The sequence below is a fragment of the Diplodia seriata genome (genome assembly GCF_021436955.1).
Source record: "Diplodia seriata strain FDS-637 chromosome Unknown scaffold_3, whole genome shotgun sequence".
Classification (NCBI taxonomy): Eukaryota; Fungi; Ascomycota; class Dothideomycetes; order Botryosphaeriales; family Botryosphaeriaceae; genus Diplodia; species Diplodia seriata.
The window spans coordinates 1,713,112-1,726,675 of NW_027117310.1; the positions used below are offsets into that span (position 1 = coordinate 1,713,112).

Genomic DNA, 13,564 nt, shown 5'->3' on the forward strand with positions numbered 1-13,564 from the left:
CTCGCTCTTCGCCCGAGGCAGCGCTTTCTTCCTCCTCTGAGACATGAGCGTCCTCCGCAGCGCCCTGACGGCGCGAGCCTCCACTACTGCCCGTTTGCGCCGTCGCGTGCGTTTGGTCCCTTCTAATGCTTAACTCCGATTTCGCTCTATCGCGGCACCCGCGCTAATTTGTCGCCGCCACCAGTCTACAGCTGCCATTGATTGCCCCGCGCCTTTCCAGCGCCTCCGTCAACCCGCCGCGAGCTTTGGGAACAGCGTGCGCCCCGATCCCCGAGAAGATGACGTTGTGACGACGCCGCCGACTGTCAACCCGGACCATGTCGACCATGAGCGCGAATTCATTCTATCCGTGCTTAGCACCACCGCGACGAAGCGTGATGCCCGCAACTATCTTGCCCGGTACCAGCCTCAGACGCGGAAGAAGCAGGCGCACCGCACCGCGAAGAAGTATGAGCAACACCTGGAGCGCGAAACTGTTGCTGCCGTCGAGAAACACAATGGCTGGCGCTTGAAGCAGACGGGGGTCAACCTGGGCAGCCTATACGCTCCGACCAAGGCGATGCAGGAGAGTCCCGTTTTCATTCACCAGGAGCTTCCAGAAGCAGCTACACCAGAAGAGGTCGTCCAGCCCCTGCACATAGCCCTGGTCAAGGTCCGGGCTGTCGATTTGTGGGACGAGGCGACGTTGTACGGCGTAGGCCTGACTCTTGGCCAGCTTGTGCGCCTCGGGCTGAGCATAGCAGTCGTGGTAGACTGCGACGAGGAAGGCTCTCCTGATGCGCCGGAAAGGCTCACGAAAGAATGGCGGAACAAGGCAAATGAGCAGGCAGACCGCGTTGTTGAGTCGCTCCGCCGCACCACCCCGCAGGGCGCGGTACGCATCAATGACGCCCTCAGCGTCGCCAGTTACGAGAATGAGTTCTTCTCGAGCCAGGTCGAAGTGCGAGGCGGGGTCAAGGTTGAATATCCGAACCTCCTACTTCCACTACTGCATGGCGGAAAGATCCCCGTCATCCCGCCAATAGCGTTCACGAAGGGTGACTTTAAGGTTGCGAGGGTGCAGCCCGACGATGCTATGCTTGCCTTGACCCGCGAGTTTTCGGGCATCCAAAAGATCGCGGAAAGGAAGGACACTGCTGCATCTCCGGAGATGACGCTGGAGAGGGTCATTGTTTTGGATCCTCTTGGAGGAGTTCCCTTCCCCAACCGCGACGATCGCGCGCATGTTTTCATCAACCTGGAGCAAGAGTACGAGGATATCAGGAAAGATCTTCAGGAGGCCCAGAGAGCCATGTCACAACAAGCCAAGAAGAAGGGTTGGCTGCCGACTGCTTTTGCCAAATTCACGAAGCGAGAATTGGCATTACTTCCTCCTGTAAATCCCCGCGTATTGGGGTCTCCGGACAAGCCCCTCCGCCATTTGAAGAACCTGGATTTGGTTCAAAGGACTCTGAGACTCCTCCCGCCTGTTTCGTCGGCATTGATTCTGACCCCAGCAGAAGCTGCCATATCTGCCATGCCGAACGACCCCTCAACTCCTGGAGTCCGCACTCGACAACAGAAAAATCCTCTCATCCACAACCTCCTCACTGACAAGCCCATGGTATCGTCCTCCCACCCCGACTCCCCTCTTGCTCAAATCCCCTCCATCATGCCCGCGACTTTCGTCAAACGCGGCATGCCCGTCACCATGATCCCCAACCCCAACACAGAGCCGTGGCGTCCGCCACAACCCGGCCAACCGAGCCTCGACCTCACCGACCCCCGCATCGATTTCCCACGCCTCGTGCACCTCATCGAGGACTCGTTTGGCCGCAAGCTCGATGTCCAGCACTACTTGGACCGCATAAAGAACAAGCTGGCTGGCATCATCATCGCCGGCGAGTACGAAGGCGGCGCCATCCTGACTTGGGAATACCCGCCCGACGCCATCGGCCCGGATGGCGAGCGCATCCCCCGCCCGCCCGTGCCATACCTTGACAAGTTCGCGGTGCTGAAACGCGCGCAGGGCTCCGGTGGCGTGGCGGATGTGGTGTTCAAGGCGATGGTACGAACGTGCTTCCCGGATGGCGTCGTGTGGAGGAGCAGGCGCGATAACCCGGTCAATAAGTGGTACTTTGAGCGCAGTACCGGGACTTTGAAGGTGGATGCGTGGGATGGGAGTCAATGGACGATGTTTTGGACGACGGAGGATGTGGAGAGGGATGAGCGGGTGTGGAAGGATTATCAAGAAGTGTGTAGAGGGATTGTGGCGAGCTGGGTGGATAAGGGACGGCCGGCGGACTGATGTGGTCATGGCCTTGTTAGTCCGACGACAAGGACCCTCGAAGTTTTCTTTGTAGCGTGGAGTTTGGTATAGATAAAATGCGCGAGCTGCGTTGGAGCTGGCTAGGCCAGTTGAATATATATCAGATTGATCGACATTTTTTGAGCGCTCTAATAACACTTACACCCTATCTTGGCTCACAGACAAGGACCGCTCTTCTGAACGGAAAGGGGAGAGCAGAGTATTTGTCTGCGATTTTCTGCTAACTCTTTCAAATGTCTGTTGTATCCAGGTCCATGACGCGGGTATGTGTTCCAATCGCAAGTATCCTGCAGCTAAGGTCAGTCACCGACACCATAGAAGATACCGGAACTTTTTTTGTCTTTGCAATACAAAACGAAAGAGATTTTACGGCCGATTGCGATAGCGTAAAAAGGGGGATCGAAATGTCTAGAGCGTGTGCAGACCAGCGTCGGCAACCCACATGCGGAACGGTAGGCACGGGAGATCAGAACAATCGGATGTAAGACCGACTCCGGCGATAGAGGGAACCTCATGATACTCTCTACTCTCTGTACTTTTGTTTGATAGTTGACTACTCGCAATCCACAGATACTTTGAAGTGACTGGAGGTCACACCGTGCTGTCACTAGCTGCTTTCCGGTGATCCTCGGGCGATAGGAGCAACATCTCGTATTGCGGATTTTATAGAGAATGAACATTAGGACGATAGCATGAATCTGATAAGTATAAGCCTCTCCCCAGTTCATCTTCCAGTGCTCTGTGGTGTTATTTGCGGCTGTGTCGGGACCATGGCCAGGAAGAAAATCATCAAAAGCGCAGGCAGGTACCAGTGAAGTCTCTCCGTAGGTCCTACGGCACAGGAAAGGAAGGAGCCGCACTAAGTTGAACAGGGGCTCCGACTGTTAAGAGAAGTGGGACGATAACACTGCTTAGTGATCAGGGTGGCTTGGCTTTCAACATCCAGATGTTCGCCAATCCCTGCACCATTTTTGTATACCTATCGTAACACTCTGCCAAATTATACTGCAGTCTATTATAGTCTCCGTTGCCGGGTTCCAATGCTTTTCTTGGTTGATTTCTGGATGTCGCACAATCAGATTCCATTGTGTGATGAAGTACTCTGCGATTAATGATACCTGGGAAGGAGAGACGTTAATCTCCACGCGCCTTAGTGAGGAAGACTTCTATAGGTACGCATTGGTAGGCCGTTCTTGTCGGCCGTAGAAGTGGAGCCTTAAAGTAGGGAGTTGATTACCATACAAGCTGGGTCGTGGATCAGAGTCCGAAAAGCGGAGCAGGGTGGGTCATGTGCTATACTAAACGATCCGTGGAGACGGAGAATAAGGGTAATTAATATACGAGGTAGAATGGAGTTCTAGAATCATGCGGGCGTATACGCGCGCCGAGAAGGCAACTCCACGAAGAGGCATGCATTGAATGACCACAAATGTTGACATGAGCAGCTTTGAAGTTGAACGTGATCCGTTCATTACACGTCGAACCCTTCTGTTGGAATGGCGGTGGTCTCGGATTCTTCCGCGATGTTCCTTTGATCACTGTGAAAAACGCGCATCTTCGTGCGATATTCCACGTGCTGGCTCCGCAATTTTGGCGAGATTCTTGGGTTTAAAGGGAGAATCATGCGCCAAGCGTTCTGCAAAGCTTGCCGTATGTGCTTGGCTGGAGGAGTGGAGGCGGAAGTGCATACAACAGCACGACTTGCTCCATCTTTCACCATCTGCTCTGTGGTGTTTTCGTGTGTGGCTCAGCAATGTCTTGGCCAGGAGTTCGGACTGATTTTCTACTGCCGCTGATGTAGAATTTTTTTTCTTTTTCAAGTTCGAGACCGGCCGTCCCAGTCCAGGAGAAAACACATGTTTGCGATGAGGTGAAAGACTACCGGCAGGGCGGAAGCACTTTCCTGCGGAACGAGGTCAAGGAAGGTACAATGTAGTTAGTAGTATCCACAGGCCAATCTCCTGGTTTTGGGCTCGAATGCTGCTCCACCGCAGCCCTATGTTTAACGAGAATACAAAATACAGCTCTACATAAGAAGGCAAAAAGGGCTGAAACATGCTCTTTGAGCGGGGCATCCCAGCTCATCTTGAGGGTTTACCGAGCCAGCCCCGACACCGCTTGCAGCAGATTCATTGCGCTAGTGTTCTGTGGGGAGAAAGTTGGCGAAAACAGACGTTCAGAAAACGGCCCCGGCACCGGAATAGGAATGCGGCGGACCGTCGGGCGGAGCAGGTTCCCCTGACGACAGTCTCTGACCACTCAGGCTGTGCCAACTGCGTGGAAAGGATTTGTTGAAACGCTCGATGATTACTCAGGTGACAGGAGCTTCGTCCGGTCCTCCTATCACCAACTCAGGCGCGCCGCGCGCGTAAGCGGCGTCAATTGATCGGATGCAGGGCGCAAACCGCTGGTGGCTCTCCGGCTCCTCTGACTCAAGCGAAATGTCTGGCCGTTTGCGCCCGCGTTCCGCCGCAGCATCGGCCCGGCGTGCGGCAACATCCACAGCCGTGCTTGGCGTGGTTGCTTACGGATGATTGGAAATCTGACCTTGGCCTGTCGCTATCACTGCTAGTGGTAAAGCGGAAAGAGCGATCCGTTTGCGCGCGAAAGAGAAGCGACATGCCCGTTTTGGGGACCATGGCAGAGATAAAGTTCTTACGGCGTGGGTAGATATACGTAGATCAACCAGCATTGCGGCTCTCAAGACACCGACCGCGGAAGTGCTCCGCGAGTTGCGTGCTGCGGCTGCAGCCTTATAGGAAGGTCCAGATCGACACTGTCATTTATCTCTATTGACGCTTCCAGAGCCCCGTTTCAACGGCCTCCAAACGGGCCAATCACGGCACTTTGGCCCTGGTTGAAACGGCGGCCAAGCCGTTGCCAAGCGGGCGCCAAGCATCGCGCCTGCCTTCAGCCAACACCTGCGACTCGTAAATCTAGAACTCGCGGTCGCCTCCGCTTTAACCTGGCTCCTGATCGGGCTCTGCTAATTCAATCTGTACCGAGTTTTCACACCCACCCTCCCTGTTGCGCCGCTATCACCGCCCGTGCCTCCCCGATTTAGCAATGCGGACCCGAGCGGGGTTTGACGCCTATCAAACTAGCCGACCTTGAGCCTCGACGAGTTTCCGCTTTGCACATGGCGTTGAGGAACGGAACCGGGGATGAAGCAGGCCATGTCATGGCTGACACGCCTCCGCCTCCAGGCTTGCGATATAAGTAGCCTTCAAACTCCCTGCTTCTGCATTTGCTTCTCCATCACGCTCTTTATACTCTTCCCACCGCTTGTCATTCTTTCGAACGCTGGGCGTTCCCAATCCCATAATGCTTTTCCAAGGTCTCTCTCTCGCCCTCCTGGCCCAGTCCGCTCTCGCGACCCGTCCCTTCCTCAATGAGCCCGACACCGGCATCTCCGAGGTCCTCACCGACCTGCAGCCGGGCCAGTTGCCCAACATCACCTCGATCGTCGGCCTGCCCGACTTCGACTACGTGGCCCGCAACTACATGAACCTGTCGAGCTACACCTACTACCGCAACGGTGCCGCCGGCGAGTGGTCGTACCGCAACAACCTCGAGGCCTACGGCCGCGTGCGCTTCCGCCCGCGCGTGCTCGTCGACATCACCAAGATCGAGCAGACGCTGCCCACCACCCTGCTCGGCCGCAACGTGTCGGCCCCCTTCTTCATCAGCCCGTGCGCCAAGGCCGGCTACGCCCACGAGGACGGCGAGGTCAACTTCGTCAAGGCCGCCGCCGCCGAGAACATCCTGTATGTCGTCTCCGACTTCTCGTCCAAGGCCAAGGACGAGATCCAGGCGGCCAAGAAGGCCGGTCAGGTGCTGTGGCAACAAACGTACGTGCAGGACAACCTCGACGACGTGCGCACGCAGCTGCAAACCGCCGAGAAGGCGGGCTTCGCCGCCGTTGTGCTCACCGTCGACTCGGCCGCCGACGGCAACCGCCACCGCGCCGCCCGCTTCGGCGTCGGCTCTGCGGACTCGTCCTACACCTACTTCACCTGGGACTACTACCAGCAGCTGCGCAACATGACCCGCCTGCCCATCATCCCCAAGGGTATCATGAGCGTCGAGGACGCCCAAAAGGCCGTCGAGCTGGGCGCTCCTGCCATCTACCTTTCCAACCACGGCGGCCGCCAGCTCGACGGCAGCCCCTCGCCGCTCGAGGTCGCGCTCGAGATCCACGAGCAGGCCCCCGACATCTTCAAGAACACTGAGGTCTACGCCGACGGCGGTGTGCGCTACGGCGCCGACGCCATCAAGCTGCTCGCGCTCGGCGTTAAGGCCGTCGGCCTCGGCCGCCCGTTCATGTACTCCAACGTCTACGGCGAGGAGGGCGTCACCAAGGCCATCGACCTGTTCAAGCACGAGCTCGCCATCGACGCCGGCAACCTGGGTGTTCCGGACCTGAAGAAGATTGATACCCGCTACGTAAGTTTGAACTGATCCAACCGCTGTTTGCAGATGAGAGTGCTAAAACTGTTGTTGCTGCAGGTTTCGTACAAGTACGACGGCTGGTACAGCTAGATGTGTTGCCAAATTTACATTCTTGTTTATATACTACGTAAATATGACATTTGGGGTGTGTGTAAATAGCACGTTGGAAAAATAGCAATTGTTTAAGGAACCCATGAAGACCATGACCACTGCTTGCCGCAGTGAAGAAAGGACATCTCTTGTGAAATGAGCTGCGCCTGCCGAGTCTCCAACACAATTTCATGGGAGCCAGAAGTCGGCCGACAGCATACCACGAGCCAATGTTTTCGAGTCATGCCCAGTTCGCCGATCACCACCAAAACAGACACCCGTTCAGCCGCGCGTCCCCACCGCGACAGTCCAGGAAGCATTGCTCGGAAACACCTCGTATTCGCTGAGTCGCGCCGCGTCGCGAGCCTGGTCGCCAGGTCCAGAGTGAGGGATCGACGCGTGGGGAATTATTGACGTCGTACCACCGAACAACCAGGTACCCGGGCCGGAGGTCCGTGGGACTGGTAAGTGCGGGCCTACTTGGCAAGACACTCCTGGTGAAGGTGGGCCTTGCGACATCGGCAACGGAATGCCTTTGTCATTAAGCTGACTGTGCCTGTGTAATGAACAAAAATTCGGGCTTGGTCGGCGGCTTCTTGAGAGGCTTCATGGATGGAGCCTTTTGACATGTATACCTCACTGTCTCACATTGGGTTCGAGGGGTCTGTTCAGGTGAGTGTCTTGTCGTGACCTAGAAAACACTGGAGTGGATGGACCATGTCTTTTTCTATTCATTCATCGATGGAATTCGCAGCTACTTGATTATTAGGGCCTTTTCTATCCCTCCTGTTTCCTGAAAGCCCTTTCCTATCTGAGCGCAGACCTCCGTCCCAACGATGTCCTGGGTTGTTCCTCTGCAAGCATCATCCCTCTAAAATTTCGATCCCCGTTTCATGAATCCTGGCGTTCGTTCGTTCGTTCGTTCCATTCGTTATCCGTCATATCGAAAACAACTGGCCGGGCTACCGAGCGACACGACGTCCGCTCATCTTGCCCGCAAATAGTCATTCCCGATCATCGTCCAAGCCACCACCCTCAGCCTTGGCACCACGGTACTTCGGAGGCGGCCGCGGCGGCGGCACTTCCCTGCGCAAGTTCATGGAGCCAGGCGAGCGCGGAAGCGACGGCGAGCCCTGCTTTTGCTTCGGGGTCCTCCTCTTCTGCCTCACTTGAGGAGGGCTCTGCGGCGGCGAGACGCACTCATGCTGCGGCGGCGGAGCATACTGCTGTGCTGACTGCGGCGGAACGTCACCGGTAAGGCGCGAAGACAAGCTGCCCGAACGGTAGATGGCGTGGATCGTCTCAGTGACGTCGAAGTCGGCGGACGGGGCGACCATGCGCGGTGCGACGAGACGCGGACGGTACGAGTGAGGCGACGACCACGGCGAGGACGGGCGCAGCTGAGGGCGCGGCGCGTCGGGCATGGTGACGCTGCCGGCGCTGCGCAGCGACGCGAGCGTGGTCGATCTGGGCAGCGGCGGGTCGGCGTTGGTGAAGTCGGAGATGGAGAACGGGTCGGAACGGCGGCGAGCCAGAGGGCGCAGCGGGATCGGTGCCGGATACTGGACGTCGGCGAAGTCGATGGTGAGAGTCTTGTGCTGGTATGCACCGGCAGCGTCATCGGCGGCGGTGGCAGCGGCGGCGTTGTTGTCCCTCACCTCCGAAGTCATCCTGTCGCGACGGCGAAGGCGGAAGCAGCACAGCATCTTGATGATGCGCTTGACGTGCGGAAGACAGACGCATATGAGGCAAAGGTTGAGCTCGACAGTCTCGATGAGCATGAGACGCACGGCGTGCCAGGAAATGTCACCGTCCACGTGAGTGAAGGCGTACCACACGTACCAGATCTTGACGAGGCCGATGGCGGAGACGCTGGGATGGGGTTATTTTCTTTTTTCTTTGTCATAGGTCGTACTGTGCAGAACAATAGGGTGAGAGAAGAAGACTTACACGCTTCCGACAGAGAACAAGATGCTCAGTCCTACGCGGACTGTTCGTGCCAGTTTGAGTGTCCAGATGAAGTATACCGGCCATGCGAAGACGACGACCTCGCTAGTGGCCTTCTGTATCACCGCTGCCATGAGTATCTCCTCTTCGTTCCGGCAGTTACGGTGTAAACCGAATGGATTCCAGAATTCCGAGACCGGGTTACAGGCGAACGTGGTGATGAAGATGAAGATAAACCCGGCGATGGCGCAGTACGCGATCATGCAGCGACAAAACCACATGTTGACCTTGCTCTGTGGAAACAAGTGCATGTAGGTGAGGCAGATCGAGATCTTCATGAGAGCAGCAGATGCACCGAATAGGAGCCGGTAGGCCAAGGTGAGCTTCAGGTCCGTGATTATCCAATCCTCCTTGATGTCCCAAACATGCCAGGACATCCCGGTTGAAAGGCCTGCCACGAGAATGGCGTTGCAGGCGACGACGAAAAACTAGGATTAAATAAGTGGTATCTCTTTGCAAATAAACATGTTTGGAACTGAGGAACTTTTGCATACAGAAGCAGGGATGATGAGCCAATCCGAGGCGAGGAGGCGGCCGGTGAAATAAGCACGGTCGAGGAACCGAGCCGCGAGGACAAGTAGCATTATAGCCAGAGTAGGGATTTGAACCGCCAGGATCATGGCGGTTTGGCTTTCATGGGGTTGGTAGTTCGCCATGGTTGGCGATTTTGTAGGTGAGTGAGGTGTCGGAGGAAGGAAGGAAAGGTGAAGGGGCCTTGGTAAGGGAGATTTATATACCCAGCATGGCGGGTGTACGTTCGGCCGGGTTCCGTTGCCGATTGGGCAGCAGCGAAAGGGCAAGGCTTTAAATCATTTAATTGGGTGGCTCAGTGGGCGGTGTTCAGTGTGCTTGCGGCAGTGAATGCGGGTGAGAGACATGGGCGTGTTAACTGCGCGGCTACTACTCGGGGCAAGTCGCCTGCTACGGTAACACTGCCCTGTCACCAGGCCTTTCTGGAGCTTAGACTCACTTCAGTCTCGTCAATATTTATTCATTCCCTAAGTGGCTTACGCATCGGGAACGTTTTCATCTGTTTCTACCCTTGTTTGATTTTATATGGGCCACATGAGTGACCGTATGCTCCAATGTTCTAATAACAAGCACAGTTGTATGACAGTTAATTAATTCGCCAGCCCAACCACCCTATATACTAAAGCGAATGGAGGAAGTAGAAAACGAAACAACAACAAACCAAAGGAAGCTCGGACCAGCCATGTCCGAATCGGGCGGAACCATGGTGGGTGCAAAAGCTTCCGATCCAGCTGCGCTCTATGCTGGCCGTCAAACCCATCCTGCGTGATCAGTTGAAGCAGACATCCGGACACAGATGCGAGCCTGAAGACTGCGAACACGTCCAGACACAAGATTCCACTACCCCCGTAGCCAAGCCGCTCACCACATGAACCACTATTCTGCCCTCCCCACCCTTCCCCCTCAACCTTCCACACCCGCAGCCGCCCGATAAACCGCCCGCTCAAACTCTCCCAACAGCTCCACCGTCTTCTCATCCCCACACGGCAAGTGATGCATCGCCTGCAACCCCGCCACGCCGCCCTCCCGATCGATCCAAAAGTAAAAGTTCCGCATCCCGCTCCACGCGACGCTCCCCTTGCGCCTCCTCCCGTCCGGCACGTCCTCCAGGTTCAGCAGCCCGCCCAACCCGTACTGGATCGGCGCCCCGCGGGGGACGCCGCACAGAGCGCCGGGATCGACGTTCTCGATGCTCTTCAGGCCCCGCCGGCTCGCCGCGTCCAGCTGCGGCGTGAAGATCTCGTCGACCATGGCGGCGCTCAGGATGTTCTCGCCGCCGCGCAGGATGGCGGCGTAGATGGCGAGCAGCGCGGGCGCGGTGGCGACGAGGCCGCCGCCGCCGAAGTCGTCGGCGGTCGGCTTGGAGGGGTCGGGGATGGCGGTGAGGACGGCGGGGTCGGACGGGTCGCGGCGGAAGGTCGCAGCGTGCCGAGCAAGGGCACCGGGGTGGCGGTCCGGGTGGTAGAGGATGGAGGTGGGGGCGATGGAGAGCGGGGTGAAGATGTGGGTTTGCATGTAGACGCCGAGGGTGAGGTTGGTGACGCGCTCGATCTGAGAGGTTTTTTTTGTTGTTGGTGGTTGCTCCTCTACTTGGGAGGAGGGGGGGTGGTGTTGGGAACAGGGACGTACCATCAGGCCTGCCCAATCCATGCCGGGGGAATACATCCATTTGGTGCCGGGTTCCTCGACGAGGAAGAGTTCGTATGCCTCTTTCTGGAGATGCTCGTGTCGGTGACTTCCCATCTATAGAATACCTAGAAGGAGAAGTGGAAGGTTTGTACGTACCACTGTGGTTGGGTGCGGCTGGGGACCGCGCAGCTCCTGGTACTTCTGGAGGGTCTCACTTTCGAAGGCATACGCAGTGCCGCTGTTGTGCGAAAGCAAACGCCTGTAGCTCTTCACATCAACAGAGATTCCCTCAGAAAATTGACGGGAGAGAACTCAGGACAAGCATCACACGAACCGCAGAGTAACAGTGTTCTTCGCAGGCACAAACACCGGCTCGTCATTCTCGGTAAAGCCTGTCAGGATCTTGGGATCCTTCCATTCTGGCAGGATGTCTCCGATGTCACCGTCCAATGTCAGCAGACCTTTGTCGACGCACTGCAGAGCCGCGATGGTGGTGATGAATTTGGTGGAGGACGCAATCGTCCACAGCGTGTCGACGTTGTCCGACGGATCGGCGTTGGTGCCGGGCTGCGCGTCATCGCCGAAGGTCTTCAGGTACTTGAAGGTGCCTTGAGAAGCATCAGCGCTGTGCCAGCAAGAAGCCGGCCCTGCATACCCGAGCGGTTCACTGCTCCGAACGAGACGCGGGGTAGTGGCTGCGCATCGGGTCCCTGCGGATTGAGGAAGGTCGCAACGGTACTGCTGAAGGACTCCATGTTTGCCCTATGAATCTCGAGAGCGAATACTGTGTTGTCCTAGGGAATTATCGACAGGTTCGAGAGCCTTCATATGTAATGCTCACAGCTGGTCACACGCGATGGCGTGCTGGAGGATTCAACCGCGGTGTCGCAAACTGGGCGATCGCTTAAATCGGTGTCCGATGTCGTGGCCGGAGGAAGCTCGGCGTCCCAGCGCGTAGTCCACCATCACCGGTGTTGTAAGAGCGGCAAAATGGATTCAAGATAGTGGCGAAGCGGGTGATAAGAAGCGCCAAGCTACTCATTTGATTTCCTGATTCAAATGGTGGGGTAAATTGAGTTTCGCAGCTAAAGGTGCGCAATGGTAGAAAGCGCAAAGAGGTCACAGCAACGTTCGAATTTTGGCTTGCACCGCTATTGTCGTACAGAAATACAGAAACACATGTACAGAAGCTGCAGGTGATGGGCTTGACAGAAGGCACCCGGTAAAAACAATAACAAGAAAGTTAAGAGAACAAACCACTTTTCCACGTCCGTGCGAAAGGTGTGATCCGAGGTATCTAGTACCGGATCGCCAGATTACGCGGCCGTGCCATAGAAGGAAAAGCACGAAAGCTAGAAACGAGGGTATCTCCGCCGAAGAAGGTCAAGTAATGAGGAAAAATGGAGGACTGGCTAGCATGACTGCTAGAGGAGACGCAAGTGCGCGGCTTCTGTCACAATCCTCGAAAGCGCCAGGGTTCTTTTTCGATGTTGGTAGGCCTGGCGCAGCCGCAACACGGGTGTGGATAGACATCCGGTTCGTCCAGGGGAAGAGAGGTCGATGACCACGGTCGACAAGCGGAGTCCAGAAAGAGTGTTAAGCGTCGTGTTGATCCCATCACTTGAACAGAAGCGTGTGGGACTGCTCCGTGTGAAACCAATGAACGCATCATCACCAGCACATCACAAATCCAACAAGCTCTCCCCCAACGTTTCCGCACTCCTCTTCTTCTTCAGCGCCCTCCCCTCACTCCTCACACTCAGCGCAGCCCCGAAATTCATTCCTCCCCCTCCCCCAACAGCACCCCTTCTCCCCACTGTCACCTTCTTCCTCCCCGCCGCAGCCGCAACCCCATTGTACCCCTGCACCCCGGGCTGCATCTCCAACACCCTCCTCAGCCCCTCCAACGCCTCGACCCGCCTCCGGTACAGATCCTCATCCTCGACCAACGGCGCGGGCTGCGCCTCCATCAGCCGCCTCAGACCCTCCATCGCCTCGACCTTGCGCCTGTACAAATCATTGTCCTCCTGCTGCTGATACATCGACCGCGTGCTCCCCGCACTATCCCTCCGCACGTGCCCGTTCGCCAACCCGTTGCTGCCACCGTTGTTCCCGTTATTGCTGCTGCTGCCCCCGCCGTTCTCCTCCCTCCACCGCCGCTCCCACCCCTCGACCGCGCCCACGACCTTCTCCACCGCCCGCGTCGCCCGCCCGAGCTCCTTCTCGACGCCGGCCGCTGCCGTCGCGCTGGTGTCGCGGACGGCGGCGGTTGCGTCGCGCGCGGCGGCCGCGGTGTCGCGCAGTTCGTGGAGAAGGGCGGCGGTCGAGGCGGCTTGGGCGGCGGCCGCGGCGCGTTGGGAGGCGAGCAGGGCGTGGAGGGTGTGGGCGATGTAGGCGAGGACGGGGAGGAGGAGGCCGAGGAGGGCGGTTTGGAGCGGGGGGAGCGGGGGGAGCGACGGGAGGGCGACGATGGGGGGTTGGGCCGCCATGCTGCTCGGTGGTAGTGTGGTGTGGTGTGGGTGCGCCGGGTTGGTCGGCGAGATTTTG

General features: G+C 57.3%; 4 protein-coding genes across 4 annotated transcripts; 2 read left to right on the forward strand and 2 right to left on the reverse strand.

The window, feature by feature from the left end:
* Nucleotides 1-43: 43 nt before the first annotated feature.
* ARG2 (Amino-acid acetyltransferase, mitochondrial) lies at nucleotides 44-2,287 on the forward strand (the record flags this gene model as incomplete). Its single annotated transcript, XM_066774712.1, has 2 exons — nucleotides 44-49; nucleotides 221-2,287. 2 exons carry the CDS (start codon nucleotides 44-46, stop codon nucleotides 2,285-2,287), a joined length of 2,073 nt encoding a protein of 690 aa, XP_066634831.1.
* Nucleotides 2,288-4,927: 2,640 nt separating this feature from the next.
* SLS55_003235 (uncharacterized protein) lies at nucleotides 4,928-6,850 on the forward strand (the record flags this gene model as incomplete). Its single annotated transcript, XM_066774713.1, has 3 exons — nucleotides 4,928-4,933; nucleotides 5,672-6,754; nucleotides 6,818-6,850. The coding sequence occupies 3 exons, from the start codon at nucleotides 4,928-4,930 to the stop codon at nucleotides 6,848-6,850; spliced, it is 1,122 nt and encodes a 373-aa protein (XP_066634832.1).
* A 1,004-nt stretch (nucleotides 6,851-7,854) lies between these two features.
* SLS55_003236 (uncharacterized protein) lies at nucleotides 7,855-9,513 on the reverse strand (the record flags this gene model as incomplete). The annotated part of the gene is made up of 3 exons (XM_066774714.1): nucleotides 7,855-8,722; nucleotides 8,801-9,285; nucleotides 9,352-9,513. The coding sequence occupies 3 exons, from the start codon at nucleotides 9,511-9,513 to the stop codon at nucleotides 7,855-7,857; spliced, it is 1,515 nt and encodes a 504-aa protein (XP_066634833.1).
* A 778-nt stretch (nucleotides 9,514-10,291) lies between these two features.
* SLS55_003237 (uncharacterized protein) lies at nucleotides 10,292-11,772 on the reverse strand (the record flags this gene model as incomplete). The annotated part of the gene is made up of 5 exons (XM_066774715.1): nucleotides 10,292-10,939; nucleotides 11,018-11,131; nucleotides 11,174-11,255; nucleotides 11,346-11,625; nucleotides 11,673-11,772. The coding sequence occupies 5 exons, from the start codon at nucleotides 11,770-11,772 to the stop codon at nucleotides 10,292-10,294; spliced, it is 1,224 nt and encodes a 407-aa protein (XP_066634834.1).
* Between the last annotated feature and the right edge of the window lie 1,792 nt (nucleotides 11,773-13,564).